The 18,029-nt window shown below is 51.1% G+C and overlaps 1 protein-coding gene across 20 annotated transcripts in view; it reads left to right on the top strand.

The window, feature by feature from the left end:
- Positions 1 to 18,029, top strand: part of Pde4a (phosphodiesterase 4A) — a 62,759-nt gene that overhangs the window by 21,068 nt on the left and 23,662 nt on the right. For 3 of the 20 annotated variants that reach the window (XM_087560580.1, XM_087560591.1, XM_087560574.1), the window contains exon 1: positions 8,946 to 9,173. Coding sequence is in view for 4 of the 8 variants with exons in the window: in XM_087560574.1 (XP_087416700.1) it covers positions 8,977 to 9,173 (197 nt within the window). In the remaining 4 variants the exon portion in view is untranslated. 20 annotated transcript variants of the gene reach the window in all.

The raw sequence follows: 18,029 nt of genomic DNA on the forward strand, positions 1-18,029 counted from the left end.
ACATGTGCTACCATAGCTGGCTTACCTTGGTTTTGAGACGGTGTCTTCTCAGTGGCCTGGAGAGCCTTACTTAGATGAAGCTGGCTGGACAGCATGCTCCAGTCTCCACCTCCCTGGCTCTGAGATTACAAATTCTTGCCACTGCCAGATTTTGTTCTTTAATTTTTATTATTTATTTTATGTGTATGGATGTTTTGCCTGTATGTATGTCTGTGCAACAGGTGTATGCTGTGCCCATGAAGGCCAGAAGAAGGCATTGGATCCCCTGGGACCAGAGCTACAAATGGTTGTACGCCTGTGTGTAGGTGCTAGAAATCAATACCAGTACCTGTCTAAGAGCAGCCAGTGCTCTTAACCGTTTAGCCATCTCTCCAGCACGTTTGTGGCTTTGCTGCTGTTGAGACAAGGTCTCACCATGTAGCTCTGGTGTTCTGGGACTCAGGAGTAGACCAGGCTTGCCCAGAACTTGTGTGCTTTGTTGTTTTGTTTTGTTGAGACAGGGTTTTAATCGTGGCTGTCCTGGAACTTGCTCTGTAGACAAGGGTGGCCTCGATTTCAGAGCTCCGCCTGCCTCTGCCTCCTGAGTGCTGGGATTGGAGGCATGCACTACTGTTACAGATACATTTTTCCCTAAGGATTTAGTTATTTATATTTTTTTATGTATGGTTGTTTTGTTTGCGTCTTATGTCTATGTGCCACGTGTGTGCAGCACACTCAGGGGCAACAAGAGGATGTCAGATCCTCTGGAACTGGCGTTATAGTCCTACTTCACTGCCTGGAAACATTGAGAACCCAGCCTGTGCTGGGCCATCTCTTAGGCTGGTTTTTACCTCTTTTGTTGCTTTTCTTTGGATTTGTTTTGTGTTGTGGAAGGTTTGGGGGCTCTGTGGCAAGCCTGCGGAGGTCAGGTGACACACTCGTGGGAGGTGGTGGTTGCCACTGTGTGTGTCCCAGGCATCACATGCAGGCCTCAGGCTTGCAAAGTATGCTTTGACCTGTGAGCGTCTTGATTTGAAAGAAATCAGATGCAGCCGTTCTCCCCTCCCTTGCTTGGTGGCTGCAGCCTCCTCATCTGTAAGGTGCACTTCCTTCCAGACATGTACCACTAAGGCTGTGTGTGTTCAGTTGATGGAGTACTTGTCCAGCATTCAAGAAGGCCCTGTTTCATCCCTAGCCCAGAAGTCACGCCTGCCATCTCAGCCCCCAGGACGTAGGTGAAGAGGAGCAGGAGTTCACAGTCATACACTGCTACACAGAGAGTTCCAGGGCGGCCTGAGCTACATGAGACCTGTCTCAGAAAAGGGAAGAAAACGCCTTGCTGTCTGGAGTTCTCAGACAGTGGTTGAGGCAGAAGTAACAAAGCCATCAGATAATACAGATGACATGTGGGACAGGAAGCACAGCGGAATCCTGAGGTCAAGCAAGGTGACGTTTGAGCAGAAACCTAGTGAGAATGGGTGTGTCTGGTGGCAAAAGGTGCTAGCCAGAGAGAAAGGGCTGTGTGAAGGTCCTGGGACAGAGTGAGGGAGTCGAAGAGGCAGCTTTCACAGCTTGGTCAGGAGCAGCTAGAGACCTCCTTTACAGAGGCTTTTGAGGAAGGGACAGGAGCTGAGTGTGACAGTCACACATGACAGACACAGACAACCCAAGCATTCTGGAGGGTGAAACTGGAGAATGATACAGTTCTTAAAATTTTACTTTGTATGTATGGGTACTTTGTCTGCATGTCTGTCTGTCTGTGTACCGTGTGTATTCCTGGTGTCCTGCTGATCCCCTGGAACTGAAATCATAAGTGGTTGTGAGCTGCCGTGTGGTTGCTGGAAGTTTAATCTGAGTCTTTTGGATGCGCAAGGGGTTCAGCAGCCCTATCTGGTCTCTGCAGGCTCAGCGAGCCCATGACACACATGCAGAAATGTAGGCAACTGCTTACACACATGAAGTAAAAAAATGAAAACTCTTTTACAGGAAAGAGAAGCTGGGTTCATAGCTCAGGGGTAGACCATGAATGTATGGCACTGACTTCATCCCAGTGCTACATAAACCAGGCACAGGGAGCCACTGCAACCCTAGCATAGATGCAGGGGGAGCAGAAGCTCAAGGACTTGGCTTTCACTACGTGAAACCCCGTCTGAAAAGGAGCCAACGAAAATTCCAGGGCCTGGAGAGACACTCTTCAGTTTAGAGCCTTACAGAAGGAGCCAGGTCCAGTCCTCAGTACCTGGCAGGCTCACTCACCACTGCCTGTGATGCAGTCCAGGGATCGGCACTGTCTGTTAACTTCTGTGATGAGTGCCTGCACTTGCCTATATGTACACACGTACACGCACCACGTATCTTTAAAAATAAAAACGTTTGTTTTTAGAGAGAGTTTTTTTCTGTGTGTAGTAACCCTGGCTGTCCTGGATCTCTCTGTAGACCAGGCTGGCCTTGAAATCAGGGATCTACCCGCCTCTTCCTCTGCTGGGATTAAAAGTACACTAGTACACCCAACAAGAATTTTAAAAAAACAAATAATTTTATTTTTAGAAATCCAGCTCTAGGGGATTTGTATTAGTCAGGTTTCTGTAGAGTCATATAAGTTATAGAATGAAAATCTCTCTCTCTCTCTCTTTCTCTCTCTCTCTCTCTCTCTCTCTCTCTCTCTCTGTGTGTGTGTGTGTGTGTGTGTGTGTGTGTGTGTGTGTGTGTGTAAAAAGGGGGTTTATTAGAATGACTTATAAGCTGCAGTTCAGCTAGTCCAACAACGGCCGACTGTGAATCCAGGTCCAAGAATCTAGGAGTTGTTCAGTCCATGAGGCTGTCCTCAGCTGGTCCTCTGTAGATGGTGGAATCCCAAAGAAGTGAACTCTAATGCCCATGAACTCTAATGCTACCAAGGCCAGGGTGAGCAGGCAGAGAGCAAAGCTGGTTTTTATATGTCCTCATATGAGATTCCAACAGAAGGTGTGACCCAGGGTAGAGGTGTCTTCCCACCTCAAGATCCAGATGGCTGTGTGCCCTCCATTTCTGGATTGAGGTTTGATCCAGACAGAGTCAAGTTCACACCCAAGAGTCGCCATCACAAGGTCTGAGGAGATGATGTATCACTTAACAGCACTGGCCACTCAGACAGGATGTAGATTCTGTTCCTGCACCCACAGGGTAGCTCACTAATGCTCCAGGGGATCTGGCGCCCTCTTTGGGCGCTATATACACATGCAGGCGAAACTCTGTAGACAGACAATAAAAATGAATGGTTTTTAAAATTCAGCTCTGTTCCTTCCATGTTGAGGAACCCTGGCCAAGTGACTGGCCTCAGGTTTTTGCATCTGAAATGGACCCAGTAAGGCTCTCTTCTAGCCTGGGGTGCACACCTTTAATCCTAGCACTGGGGAGGTAGAGGCAGGCAGATCTCTGAGTTTGAGGCCAGCCTGGTCTACAGAGCAAGTTCCAGGACAGCCAGAGTCACACAGAGGAACTCTGTCTTGAAAAACCAAAACTAAACAAAAAGAACCCCACTACCAAGGGCCATTCTAAACAATACAATGTCACTGAAGCTGGCTGCAGAAGGACTTTAGCCAGTCAGTGGGCGAGATCATCTGGGACTTTCCTGGGTCCTGGTGGTTCAGGCCTGGGTCTTCCAGTGACTGGGCTAGGAATTCTCAAACCTGAGGTCCGTCTTCTTGCCTTTCAGGAGACTGTGGCCAAGTCTGTAGGCATTTTAACTGTCATAAACAAAGACGTCACGTGCTACTGACATCTGGTGGGAGAGACGAGAGGCTGTGTGCTTGCTTCACAGGACAGCCTCCAGAACAAGGGTCAACAGGGCCAAGGGTGGGAAGCCCCAAATTTGCAGCAAAGTGACACCACCTCTGGGATCAGGAAAAACCGCTTCTTTCTAGGGATTTCTACATGCAGTTCATTTTTATTTATTTATTTTACTGCACGGGGATGAAACCCAGGGCCTGACACATGTCCACAAATGCTCTGCCACTGAGTGACATTCCCAAGTCAGAATCACTGTGGGAGTGGACTGGGGGACACCCTGCCACCCCTGCACTGTATGACATTCCATTTGCTCCTGTAGGGCACCATGGTTTCTATACATATCCAATACAGCCCTCTCAGACCAGAAAACTTTATAGAAAAAAAGTCAAAATGAGTATTTATGTCACGTGTATGGGAGTTCTGTGTGTTTATATGCCATGTGTGTGCAGTTCCAGAAGAAGGCATCAGGTCCCCTGGAACTAGAGTCACAGAGAATTGTGAGCCACCATGTGGGTGCTGAGAATCAAGGCCAGGTCCTCTGGAAGAGCAGCCAATGGTCTTAACCACTTAACTCTCCAGTGACACCGCCCCCCGCCCCAACTTTAAAAAAAAATCAATTTATCTACTTATTTTGAGATGGGATGCACTGCATGAGCCCCGGTTTATGTGGGGGAAGCTCTGAGGGGTCACTTCTCTCCTTCCATCATGTGGGCTCCATGTCTTCATCTGCCAAGTATTTCCGTGTCCTGCCCCTGCTTCCCAACACCCCCCACAACGCCTCACCTGAGGCAGAGTCTCCACATACAGACCAGGCTCGCCTTAAACCCCAACTCAGTTGACTTTCCAAAGGCCTGGGTGACAGGTGCACACCAACACACCCAACTCCAAACGCGTGTAACAAAGCTCGGGCTATGGGGATGGCTCAGCAGGTAAAGGCTCTTGCTGTGAACTGTGACGGCCTGAGTCTGGTCTCGGGGTAAACATGGTGTGTCACATGGTAGGAGAGAACAGATTCTGGAGGTTGCCCAGTGACTTCCACACAGTGCCTACAGACACACCAGATCAATGAATAAACACTTCAAGTATTAAAAATAGAGCTGGTGGGGTTGGGGATTTAGCTCAGTGGTAGAGTGCTTGCCTAACAAGCGCAAGGCCCTGGGTTCGGTCCCCAGCTCCGAAAAAAAAAAAAAAAGAAAAAAAAATAGAGCTGGAGAGATGGCTAAGAGACGAGTACTTGCTGCTCTTGCAGAGGACCTGAGTTCTGTTCCCAGCTCCCACCTCTGGCAGCTCACAACTGCCCGTAACTCCAGCTCCTGGGGAATCTAACACCGTCTTCTGGCCTCTTCAGACACCCCACAACCACCACACTTGGCATATAAACATAATAAGTAATTAAAATAGTTAAAAATTTTATTTAATTTTGGTTTTGCCAGACAAGGTTTCTCTATGTAGCCCCCGGCTGTCCTGGAACTTGTTTTGTAGACCAGGCTGGCCTCAGACTCTACTTCTCTTGGCCTGTTGAGTGCTGAGTTAAGAGTGTACACCCTGCCTAGCTAACCTTTGGAAGTGTGCGCCCTCAGGGGCTCTGGTAGGAGCTAGAATGAAGGTGGTTGTGAGTCACCCCATGGATGCCGGGAGTCAAACTCAGGTCCTCCAGAGGAGCGGTACAAGCTTTTAACAGCTGAACCGTCTCTCCGGGGCCCAAAATAGTAAGATCTTTAAAAAAACAAAACAAAAAACAGTTAAAAAATATTTTGTCTTTGGTTGTTTGAGACAAGGTCTTATATAGCCCTGACTGGGCTCAAACTCACTCTATAGCCCACCATGACGGTGAATAGCTTGATCCTTCGGTCTCTGTCTGGCTAGTGCTGGACTCAAAATTGTGTACCAGCCTTAAGTGTGTTCAGGCTGTGCCTGGATGGTCTGAGGCTCTGAAATGGCTGGCTGCAGGGACAGCTGAGTATAGGATACAGTTATCACTGTTTCGTGTCGAAGAAAATGAGGGATTCTTAGGAAGTCTTTTTCTTTTCTTTTCTTTTCTTTTTTTTTTTTTTTTCGGAGCTGGGGACCGAACCCAGGGCCTTGTGCTTGCTAGGCAAGTGCTCTACCACTGAGCTAAATCCCCAACCCCTTAGGAAGTCTTTAAAAACCATTTCACAAGGGCCTCATAGTGAAGGCTGGCAAACTGTGGGGTAGCAGGTGTGGCAACACACGCCTGCCATCTCAGCACAGGGAGAAAAGGCAGGAGAATCAGGAGTTCAAGACCAGCTTGGGTTAACACAGCACAACGTCATCTCAAATAAACCAAAGCAAACAAAACAAAACAAAAAAAAAAAAAAACCCAAAACCCACTGCTTTAGCTTCTGACTCAACCACTCAGAGCTCATGTGACCTTGAGATAACTTTAAACAGGCTGTTTTCCTTCAAGGCTCCTCTGTCCCCACCCCCCCTACCCCCAGGTTGGCATAGAAGTTGCTATATAGACCAACCAGGCTGGCCACAAACTCATAGCTCCATCTGCCTTTAGCTCAACAGTGCTGGGATGGAAGCTACCATGCTTGCCTTTGTGAGTGCTTTCTCTGTGTGCACACTGGTTACCGTGGAGGCACACACATTTGACAGCACTGTGTGGCGATCAGAAAAGAACTTCTTGGACTCTGTCCTCACCTTCTATTGTAAAGGTCCTGGAGATTGACCCTAGTCAGTCAGGAGCATGCTCCTTTACTCAGTGAGCCATCCAGGCAGCCCTTGTGTGTTTAGGACAGCCTGGGAAGTGCCAGATCCTCAGGGTACGACTGTCACTGTCCCTTTGTCATTATCCACAGCTTGCACAGTGTGAAAGTCAAACATTTTCACAGGTAACAGCAGCTACAGCTATTGAGTTAGTCCACGTCACATCTAGACATCCCTGGGGCTTCTGGATCATGTAGTCCAGGCTGGTCTTGAACTCACTCAGTAGTTTTGTGATCCTTCTGTGCCCACCTCTGGAGCATTGGAATAGCACTGGGTTGTGCTGGGGGTGTTACCCCAGGGCTGTGTGTGCGCTAAGCAAGCACTCCACCCGCTGAGCCCAGCATTAGTCCTGAGTCGGGTATATCTATTGTACCTACTTTACAGTTGGACAAACTGAGGCTATGTGGAAGTGCTTTGCCAAGTGAAGTGGATAAATTGATAGTAAACCTAGGCTCAAGTTTAGCCCATATGTCTCTGGGCCCTGTGGCACTACTGCCCATAACTCTGGACAGAAAGGTGTTTCTGATCTAGAGCAAGCTTCTTGCCTGATGAGGTATACATGCCCGTCTTGTCAGCACCCAAGAGGCCCAGGCAGCCTCTGAGCTGCTGGCAGCCAGGGGTGGAGGGTGAGACATTAAGTCACTGGCTGTGTTCAAGTCTTCCGAACTCTGACTGCTTTTCTCATCACCAAAAGGGCTGTCCTGGGCCTCACAGGGTCACAGTGGTCACCTCTTAGATCCCAAATGGTCATCCTGTGTGATCTATTGGGCCTGCCTCTCTAGGCAAGATGTCTTCTTGGGTTACCTTGTGAACTGTGTGTGGGGGAGGGCAGTCTCAAAGTAGGCTGGGGAAGAGTTGATGGTGTCTTAGACTTGTAAAGGGGTTCTGCTCACCCCCACCTCTTCCTCCCTGCCCCCCACCCCTCTCATCTACACAGGGTCTCACTATGTAGCTCTGGCTGGTCTGGAACTTGCTGTGTAGACCAGGCTGGCCTTGAACTCATACAGATCTCCCAGCTCTGTCTGCAGAGAGCTCAGATTGAAGGCATGAGCCTTCATGCCCGGAGGTTCTGGAGCTCTTAAGAAGTAGAGAGAATACCATGGGTGTGGCTCAGTTGATGGAATGTTTGCCTAGCATGCATGAGACCCGGGGCCTGGGTTCCGTCCCCAGCACTGGAGGAGATGGAGACCGAGGGATCTGAAGTTTAAGGTCGGCCTGGGCTGCATGAGATGGCTTAGATACACAGACAGAGTAGGAGTGTTAGGGGACATCAGGAGAGCTATCGGTGGCACTCTGAGGCATTCCCAAGACAGTGGATCAGACTATGACCTAAAATCCGGGACTGGAGCCAGTGAAAGGGCTCATCGGGTATGGACAATGGCTACCAAGTCCACTGTGCCCAGCCCAGTCCCTGAGATCCACACAGTGGAAGGAGAATTAGCTGCTGAAGTTGTCTTTGGACCTCCCCGTGTGCACTGTGCCGTGCATGCATGCATACAAATGGGAGGTTACGGGGTTGGGGATTTAGCTCAGTGGTAGAGCGCTTGCCTAGGAAGCGCAAGGCCCTGGGTTTGGTCCCCAGCTCTGAAAAAAAGATCCAAAAACAAACAAACAAACAAAAAAAAAACAAATGGGAGGTCACACAATAATAAATGATAAATGACATCAAGCAAGAATTAAAGCCCAGTGCTGCTGTAAGAGCCGTTGACTAACCTACTGGCATGCTTGTCTTTAGGGTCTGTTGGCAATTTGGCGGTATCAAAACCATGGGGTTTGGTCACATGCCTTGGTGTCCAGAGATATCCCCTGAGCTTGTGTTGGGGTCTCAGCACTTGTAGGGGACATTCTAGGACACTGTGGAGCCACTACAGGGTGGAGGGACATGAGGCAATGTGGAGATTTTTCTTGCAGTGTGTGTGTGGGGGGGTCTGGGGATCCCCAGTGGCTTGTGGACACTGCCTTTGCCTGTGGGAGCTGGACCCAGTTGCTGGGGTGGTGTCTGTGCATGCTGTAAGAGTTTGGGGGATCTGAGCAGCTCTTCATGATGGCACACACCCTAATCCCAGCGCTTGCAAGGCAGAAGCAGGTAGATCTCTGAGTTGGAGGCTGCTCTGGTCTCATAGGGTGTTCCAGGCCAGCCAGAACTACACAGTGAGCCCGTTTCACTCTGACAACATCCCCTGCCCCGCAATAAGCAGTAAATAAAACAATCAATCTGAGAAGCTGTGTCAGTGGCCTTGGTGTCTGAAAGACCCCCTTGTGCTCTCAGAACACCACCGGGATTTGTGGATGCACTTGAGATTCCTGGTGTCCCCTGGTCTTTGGGATTGGGAAGACTCAGAAAGCAATGACATTTGGGGGTCCGTGGCCGCTACCTCAAGCAGCTTGCCTTGGAGGAAGGCGGTTGGGCTTCCTGAGGTCTGAGGCTCCTCGGCCGGGCTCCGCCCTGAGGGCGGCCCGAGCCCAGCCGGAAGGGCCGAGGCGGCCGGGAGGCGCATGGCGCGGAGGGGCTGCGGCCGCATCCCCGAGCCGCGAGCGGCGGCCTTCCCGGAGGCGGCGGCAGAGGACGACGCGTTCCTGCCCGGACCCGCCTCGGTGTCCGCGTTCTTCAGCAGCACACCTCCGACGCCCTACAGACGCCTGAGGCTCTTCCGAGGCGGCATACAGGACTGGGGCCGTCAGGCGTGGGCTGGGTGAGTGTGCGCCGCTCAGGCCACGGGTTCGAGGCCATTCTGCGTTCTCCAGCAAGGCCGTCTGTGGGGCTCCGGGAGGGGGCTGCGGCTTGCTTGCTGCAGCCTCCTTTTTCTTCTTCCGTTTGAGGTAGAGATAAAAAAATCATCCTGCCCTCTAGAGTTGCTGTGGAGAAATCTGATAGGGCATACAGTAGGTGCTCAATAAATGCAGGGTCTCTCACTTCCTGTGCTTACATGAAGCGGTGGTTTTGCCTTAGGGGACTTGAGGCCTATTCAGCATCCATTATGACTCCAGGACCTGTGTTCTTTTCTTTTTTTAGGGGCTGGGGAGATGGCTCAGAGGTTAAGAGCACTTGGTGAGGTTCAGTTCCCAATACCACAACGCACGTGTGGGACTCACAACCACCGTTCCCTCCAGCTACACAGGACCAATACCCTGTACTCAGTGGCACGTTCACTCATGCACACACACATAAGCATAAATATAAGGGTTTCGGGGTTTTTTTTGTTGTTGTTTTTGGTTTTTGTTTTGTTTTTTTTTTTTGTATTTCAAGACAGATTTTTTTCTGTGTAGCCTTTGGCTGTCCTGGAACTCAATCTGTAGACCAGGCTGGCCTCAAGCTCAGAGATCCACTTGTCTCTGCCTCCCCAGTGCTGGAATCAAGGGCATGCACCACCATCCAACCAAGATTTATTTTGTTAAGTTATGTGCATTTATGTGTGTGTGCACAAGTTCCCGTCCCTGTGGAGGCCAGAAGAAAACGCTGGGTCCCTCAGAGCTGGAGTTCCAGGCAGCTGTGAGCCACCTGGTGTAGGTGCTGGGATCCATATTCAGTCTAACTGCTCAGCTCTGGCTAGCTTGGAACTCACTGTACACCAGGCTAGCCCTGAAGTCAAAGAGATCCACCTGCCTCTGCCTCTCCAGTGCTGGGATCAAAAGTGTGTGCCACTATGCCTAGTTCCTTTCTTTCTTGCTTGCTTTCTTTCTTTTTTTTATTTTGTGGGTTAGCTTTTTTGTTTTTACTTTAAACCATTACTTTTTATGTGTATGAATGTTTTGCCTGAAAGTGTGTCCATGCACCAGGTGTGTGCATGGTGCTTTTGGAGGCCACAAGAGGGCATGGGATCCCCTACACATCTGTGTGGGCCGTACTGTGGAGGGACAGCCTGTACTTTTAACCACAGAGCCATCTCTCCAGATGTGGTTTTGTGTTTTGCATTTTGTTTTGAGGCACAGTCTCATGTAACCCAGGGTAGCCTCCAGCTCGCTGTATAGCCAAGGGTGGTCTTGAACTTCTGATCCTCCTGCAGCTACCTCCTGAGTGTAGGATTACAGTCATGGTACACCAGGCGGGTTCAGGCTAGAGCCTTTGTGTGTGTTAGACAGGTGCTCTACTATCTGATCAGTATTCTCAGCTCTGTGGTTTTGAGGTTAGGTCCCACTCTGTAGCCCAGGCTGACCCAACTTAGAGCAAGAGTGTTTGGGTCACAGGCCTGAGCTAACACTCCTGAGAACAAGTTTGTGTTGAGTTCTACCAACTTCTAACAGCCGGTGAAGTGACGGGATGTTGCCTTATGGGGGTGGGTTTGATTGGTGCCCCTCCCCTCCCCAGCTCCGCCTCTAGGCACGTCAGCCCCTCCCGAGGGCTTGTTTGGTAGTGATGCCTCCTTAGGGCACGGAGGTGTGGATGGCTGCCTCGTCAGACTGGATGGGCTGTGGGGACAGAGAGCCTCAGGAAGCGGCCTAGAAACCACATCCGGTGTGCCTTCCAAACATCCCTTTCTCCTGGAGACTGAACTTTGTGGTAGCCTGGAGGTGGGCCCAGGTTGCTTCTGGGTCTCCTCCCTGTCACTGTGCCTGTCCTCCACACATAACTTGTTTAGGACAGAGGCTGTTGGGAGTCACCCTGGGCACTGGGCAAGAAGTGGGCGGGGAAAGGAGAGTTGAGGTTTGGCCTTTAGGATGGGACAAGGTGTAGGGGACACAAATGTCCCTTGGGTTTGATTCTATGCCTGTCTCCCTTTTTTTCCTTCCACTCCTCAGCTCCGCCTCTCAGCATATGTCACCCAGTCCCTCCCTAGGGTCTTGATCTTCCAGCCTTGCACTCCGCCCTCTGGGGTGCATCTGGTTCCCCCGCGGGCACACGGTGGCGATCTGAGACTTGGAAGTGGCACAGCTCGACGTCAGGCTGGGGAGGGGTGGAAGGCGGGGCCGGGACAGAGGGAAGGGCCGCGGGCTGGGAGCCGGGGAAACCGGAGCCCCGGGCGTCCCCAAGGCCCGGGGTGTGGGACCGGCGGGAAGTGGGCGCTCAGTTTCCCAGGGCTCTTCTGCAAGAGGGAAACAGGAGCTGCGGACACTCGCGTGAGGAGGACGCAGGCACCCGGGTGCTCGCGTCCCGTGGAGGACCACAGGGGTGGTGCCAGGGGCTAGGACGCGACAAGTGTGGAGGCGGTGCCGGCGATTACTGTCACCTCGGGCCTGGGTGCAGCGCCGCACACCCTCTCTTGCAGCAGCTGGTCCCCAATGCCGGCCCCGACGGCGCTTGGCTCTCATGCGCTCCAGTGCAGCACCCCGGGCCCGGCCCCGACCCCCGGCCTTGGCATTGCCCCTAGGACCAGAGTCACTGACCCATTTCTCCTTCAGCGAGGAGGACACTCTTCGACACCCTCCGGGCAGATGTGTCAGGTGGGTGGCCTGCAGCCCGTTGCCTTTCGTTGTGACCCGAAGGTGCTCTTGCCTGTTTGTGGAAAGAGGACCCTTTCCAGAGTAGCCGCCCTTTGGGGAATCCACTAAATAGCTTCCCACATCTAGCAAGAGACCCTGACCCCTGCCCTAACCTTAAAAATGTGTGTGCCTGCTGATGGTAGGGCTCCAAAACTGGGTGCTAATTTCCACCTCAACCTGTCTATTCAAAGTTAGTGTTCCTTGGGCCTTTCTGTCCCCCTCAGCTGAGTATCTAGCACTCTCCCTGGCAGCAAATATGGGTGTCCAGCCTGTCACCTGGGCTCCATTCCCAAGCCATTGGCCAAGAGCCAGGCCTTACATGGTTTCTCCAACCCCTACCCCCACCCCACCCCTAGCTGGGGCAGTCGGACTGAAAGCCAAGCCTGGTGTGGGGGAAGGTGCCTGAGAGTGCCCTTAGGGCATTTCGAGTTGGGTGGGTAGAGCAGCGCCAGGAAGTGACCTTTAAGTTTTCTGGAGTTAAGACGTCTCTTCCCTGCCCCACTGCACAATCTGGTCAGAAACCTTGATGGATACAGACACACCTTTTCCAGCAAAAACACACCGGGCCACACCCACAGATGGGTTAAGCTAGGTCACCTAGTGTTTACTATTCTAGACTTCACCAGGGTCTCCGGGTTAATCAAGGCCCTGGGAGGACCCGCAGGTGACCTATGAACATAACCAGTGATCACAAATGTTGTTACAGAAAACCCCTACCCAGCCTGGGATGCACCTTCCTTGTCCCAGGAAGACACTGTCACCAAAATACCCACACACACTTGATAACCACCAGGGTCAGCGACAGCCACAGTGTCTGTGCCAGGCATTCTCATGAGGTCACAGGAACATGAAAACAGACACCTGGTAGTTGGGACACCTGACCCTCCCCATCTTGTGTAGTTCTGCATGACAGGTATGGAAGCACAGGTCCCCTGCCCTAGTCCTCTACATGTACCAAGACTGAACATCCAGTCCCACAAACACCAGTGGCACCTGGCACTGTGAGCCCGCCTGGCAGACACATGCCAGAGCCGGCATTCAACCTCTGAGTGACCTTCACAGAGCTCAGCAGTCCTTTCTACGGAGGCTTCCTGGCACTTCCTCTGAGTCAAGCAGGTGGAGAAGGGGAAGGAGCCTGGGAGACAGCAGGCTTGCCTTCTACTTTCTGCCCCCAGATGCAGAGTCTAGCAGCCCCAGGTTCAAAGCCACCCCAAACCAAATTAATGTTTTGTTTGTTTGTTTGTTAAGCCAAGCTGACCTCTGGTTTGCTGTGTAGCCCAGGATGTCCTTGAACAGCTGATCTTGTCTCTACCTCGTGGGGTGCTGGGATGGCAAGTGTGTACCACACACCTGTGAGGTGAGAGAAGATGTGTAGGACTGGGATGGAACCCAGGACTCTGTGCGCACCAGGCAGTGCCTGACCAGCTGAGCTCCAGCCCAGCCCCACGCATCCTTCTCACCTCCTCATGGTCAGTTTCCTTGCCTGGAAAATGGGGTGCTGATGCGTGTGTGAGCATGTGCCCTAGCATGGGGCTCACTCAACAGCACCATCACATTCTTTTATTATCTGGTACATTGCACAGGGCATAGGACAACTGCCAGATGCCCACTTTCTCCTTCCACTGTGTGAGTCCCTGGGGTACTGAACCTTTTCCTGCTGAGCCGCATCACGGGCTCCTCACCTTACCTTCCTGAGACAGGGTCAGCCACTGAACCGGAAGCTAACTGATGGGGCAAGGCGATGTGGCTCGGCAGACCCCGGCCTCCGTCTTCACCAGAGCTGCTGCTGGTGATCTGGATGCAACCCCTCCTGCTTAGTGGCCAGGACTTTACTAACTACGTTGTCTCCTGAGGTCGCAGAGAGTCTAGAGCTGATCATTGTAGCCATGCTTTCTGGGTGGTGGCTGTAGTGCCAGCATCTTGTCCTCTCTGGGAATAGTTTATGACCTTGCCTCCTTTTGAGAACTCTCCAGCTGACTTTGGGCCACCCCCAAAGCCAGTGACAGACAGAGGGGCAGGGGTCTCTTTTCCTTACCTTTTATTTTTATGTGCATGTATATGGGCATGTGTGTGACAGTCTGCACGCAGAGGTTAGAGGGCAGCTTTTGGGAGTCACCCCTCTTCCTCCACAGTGCAAATCCCAGGGATCAGATTGAGGTCGCTATGCGTGATTGCAGGCTAAGGTTACCTGACCCCTTGTTTCTCCCCAGGCTTCAGTTCAACCGCCCAGTCCTGTCCCCTGTGCCTGCACTCAGCTCAGGGGACATTCAGACCTGAAGCACAAACAACAGGGCCCATGGGACCATCTCCTCACTGTGTGGGCCCCTGTGCTCCCACTGACATGGGCTGCTTCCCTAGGGGCAGGCAGATTTGCTACCAGGATGCCAGCTGAAAGACCTCTCAGGGTCTGTGTGGGTCTCACTCTCCCTCAGCGCCTAAGTTCCTGTGTGGAGGACCAAGGGTGGAGTCCTCAGTGGGAGCCTTAAGCTGCCCTGGCCCTGGGAAGACGGGTTACGGCCATCAGGCAGCTAGTAGGCCACCAAGTCGCAGGTGATGGCTCTGTGCCTCAGTTTTCACGTTCCTTGGGATTTTAACAGGATCCACCTCAAGAAATGTAGTAGAAATAAAGTGGGTCAGTATGTCAAAGCATTATAACAGAAGCAGACAGACAGGAAGGATATGAGAGGTAGGGTGGGCCAGATGGCTCAGTGGGTATACACGCCTGCCACTGAGCCTGACTCTGTGAGTTCCACCCCCGGGGCTCTGTGGGTCAAGAATGGCTCTTGTGAGTCCTCGGATTTCTACATGCCTTGGCACTGACACACTCACACACAGTAAACAAGTAGAATGTAATATGTTTTTTAAATTGAAGTCACTTCTATGTTTAGGCTGGAGTCCTGTGCCCGAGATAGGAAGGCCAACATGCTAAATCCCAAACCAGTGTGAAATCAGAACAGTGGCTGCAGAAATGTGGCTGAGAGAGGAATTCAGCTTAAAGATGCCCTTGGCACGGCAGTGTCCACCGTGCATCGCTGTTGTCACCAAAGGCCAAAGTTCATCCGTGTAGAGCAGGCTGGCCTCTTACACACACAGACCCCTGCTCTGCTTCCCACGTTCTGAGGTTAAGGCAGGCATCACTGTTTATTTTCATCCTTAAAAAGATTTGTTTCCTTTTATGCACACTGATGTTCCACCTGCACCTATGTCTCAGTGTGTGTGTGTGTGTGTGTGTGTGTGTGTGTGTGTGTGTGTGTGTGTCAGAACCCCTGGAAGTAGAGTTACAGACAGTTGTGAGCTGCCGTGTGGGTGCTGGGAATTGAACCCAGGTCCTCTGGAAGAGCAACCAGTGCTCTTAACCACTGAGCCATCTCTCCAGCTCCCCTATTTTTATTTTTAACTACACTCTGTGTGTGTGTGTGTGTGTGTGTGTGTGTGTGTGTGTATTGCCTAGGAGTATGTGGCTACCCATCCCACATCCTGATACACACAAAACTAGAGTACAGTCACCCCACATTATACACGTCGGAACTCACAACTGACCCAGCATGGTGTGGTGCACCTCTAACTCAGAGGGCAGAGGTACCTTTTAGGAGTCAGTCTCTCCTCTATGTGGATCCTAGGAAACAATCCTGGGTGGAGGCTTGGTAGCAAGTGCCTTTACCACCCCACTAGCCCAGCTCTCTCTCTGGCCTGAGTCTTTCTGTTCATCCTTCAATGCTGGAGATACAACCCAGCACCTGGAAAGTGCTTGACTTCTTAGGCTTTGACTTTCTTAGTTGGGTCTCATGTACGTAGTCCAGGCTAACCTTAAACTTGTGATCCTCCTGTTTCCGTGTCCTGCAGTTAGAGTTGTGCCACACTCTGCAGGGCTAGCTGAGAGTTTTGACATGTGTAATGTGGGGTGACTATATTCTAGCTTTATCTTTCTCCATGGGATGGGTGCCCATGTGTGCATGTCTGGAAGTCTGTGGACACCAGGCACCTTCTTCACCAGGCGCCGCCTTCTTTTTTTTAATTTTATTTATTTATTTATATATGAGTATACTGTTGCTGTCTTCAGACACACCAGAAGAGGACATCAGATCCCATTACAGATGGTTGTGAGCCACCATGTGGTTGCTGGGAATTGAACCCAGGACCTCTGGAAGAGCAGTCAGTGCTCTTAACCACTGGTCATCTCTCCAGCCCAACCAGGCGCCTTCTTTTACTGTCCGTGCTACTTTTTGAGACACAGAGCTGTTTGTACTGATGGCCCTTAGGCCCCCAGGGTCTGCCTGTCTCTGCTCCCCAGCAGATGCATGCTGCCGCACACGGCCTTTTCGTGGATCCTGGAGACCAGAACTCGGTTTCTTGTGGTTGTGCAGCAAAGGCTGTATCCACTGAGCCAGATTCTCACCCCAGCTCGTATCATTAGTGAAATCCACTGGGGCAGAACAGCAGAGAGGGAACCCGGTAGGTAAGGAGTAACTGAGGCAGAAAGGCCTCCGCTTAGTCCCCAGGACTCCAGTGGAAGGAAAGAGCTCGCTCCCTCACGTTTTCTGACATCACATGGACCGTGGCACACACACATGCATATATCCATGCACACAGACAAATAGACAAGCTGGAGTTTAGCATACCAGCTGTCCATTTTTTCATGGTGTATGCTATTCCATGGTCTGAGTTTGTTAGAATATGTCAATTCATCAGTTGCTGGGTGGTTTTGGTAATTTCGTTTTTGGTAGTTGACAGCTGCTATGAACATTTTTGTCCAGTTTTGGCCTATGGCCTTTTCAAGTTTTTCTATATACCCAGCCAAGCCTCTCAGTAAATTTTTAATTAAAAAAAAAATCAAAACCTTATTTTTAACATGAGTGTTTTGCCTGCATCTATGTCTGCACCATGTGTATGCCTGGTTCCTGCAGACACCAAAAACAGGGTATCAGATTGCTGGAACTGGAGTTGGTTACAGGTGGTTGTGAGCTAGGAATCAAATGTGCAAGCTGGGAGTCAAATCCATGTCCTCTGCAGGAACAGCCAGGGCTCCAGCGCTGAGCTATGTCTCCAGCCTCTCAGCTGATTTTTAAAGTCTTCTTTTCTTTTTAAAGACAGTTTCTCTGGGTAGCCTTGGCTACCACTCTGTGGACCAGGCTGACCTCAAACTCAGAGATCTGCCTGCCTCTGGTTTCCAAGTGCTGGGACTAAACTGCAAAGACTTTATGGAAGGGTCCTTCCAAAGAACTCAAGGTCACCTTGGTTTGCTAAAGCTGGAACCAAGGTTTATCTTCATGGAGCCCTTCCTGAGAGCCAGCTGACATTCGACCCCAGTGTCCTGCCAGCCCACAGTGCTTTCCTTTGGACTTAGTGTATGGGCACTTGGACAGTGAGCTGTTGTGAAAACCAGAATCACACACCCCCACCCGAATTTGTGTGTGTGTGTGTGTGTGTGTGTGTGTGTGTGTGTGTGTGTGTGTGTGTGTGATTAATTAAACATTCTTATTTATTTTGTTATTTCGTGTGGACACAGGTAGGAGTGTGCACGGGCAGGTTGGAGTGGAGGTCAGAGGATGGGACCATCTCAGTGACCCTTAAATCTTTAATTAATTGGCTTTAGACAGGTTTGACTATACCCGCATTTGCCTCCCAAGGGCTGAGATTGCAGATATAAGCCAGCAGAACATCTTTACCAGCCCCCACACCGCATTTTGTTTTGTTTTGAGACAAGGTTTCATTCATGAAACCCAGGGTAGTCTTTGAATTCTGTTCTTCCTGCCTTCACTTCCCAAGTTGAGGGGGTTACAGCAGGCACCTCTATTCCTGGTTTTATGCCATACTGGGCATGGAACCCAGAGCTTTGAGCAAGCTAGGGATGTAGTCTACCAACTACGACATCCTCAGACAGACTGTGTATACAGAAAAGTGAGGTGAGGTTGGCCATGTGGTGGTGGTGGTGGTGGTGGTGGTGGTGGTGGTGGTGGTGGTGGTGGTAGTGGTGGTGGTGGTGGTGCACGACTTTAATCCCAGCACTTGGGAGACAGAGGCAGGTGGATTGCTATGAGTTCAAGGCCAGCCTGGTCTACAGAGACAGTTCTAAGACAGCCAGGGTTGCACAGAGGAATCCTGTCTTGAAAAACCAAGAAAAAAATGGAAGA

Source organism: Rattus norvegicus, chromosome 8, assembly GCF_021556685.1.
Source record: "Rattus norvegicus strain SHRSP/BbbUtx chromosome 8, alternate assembly SHRSP_T2T, whole genome shotgun sequence".
In the NCBI taxonomy this organism is placed as follows: Eukaryota; Metazoa; Chordata; class Mammalia; order Rodentia; family Muridae; genus Rattus; species Rattus norvegicus.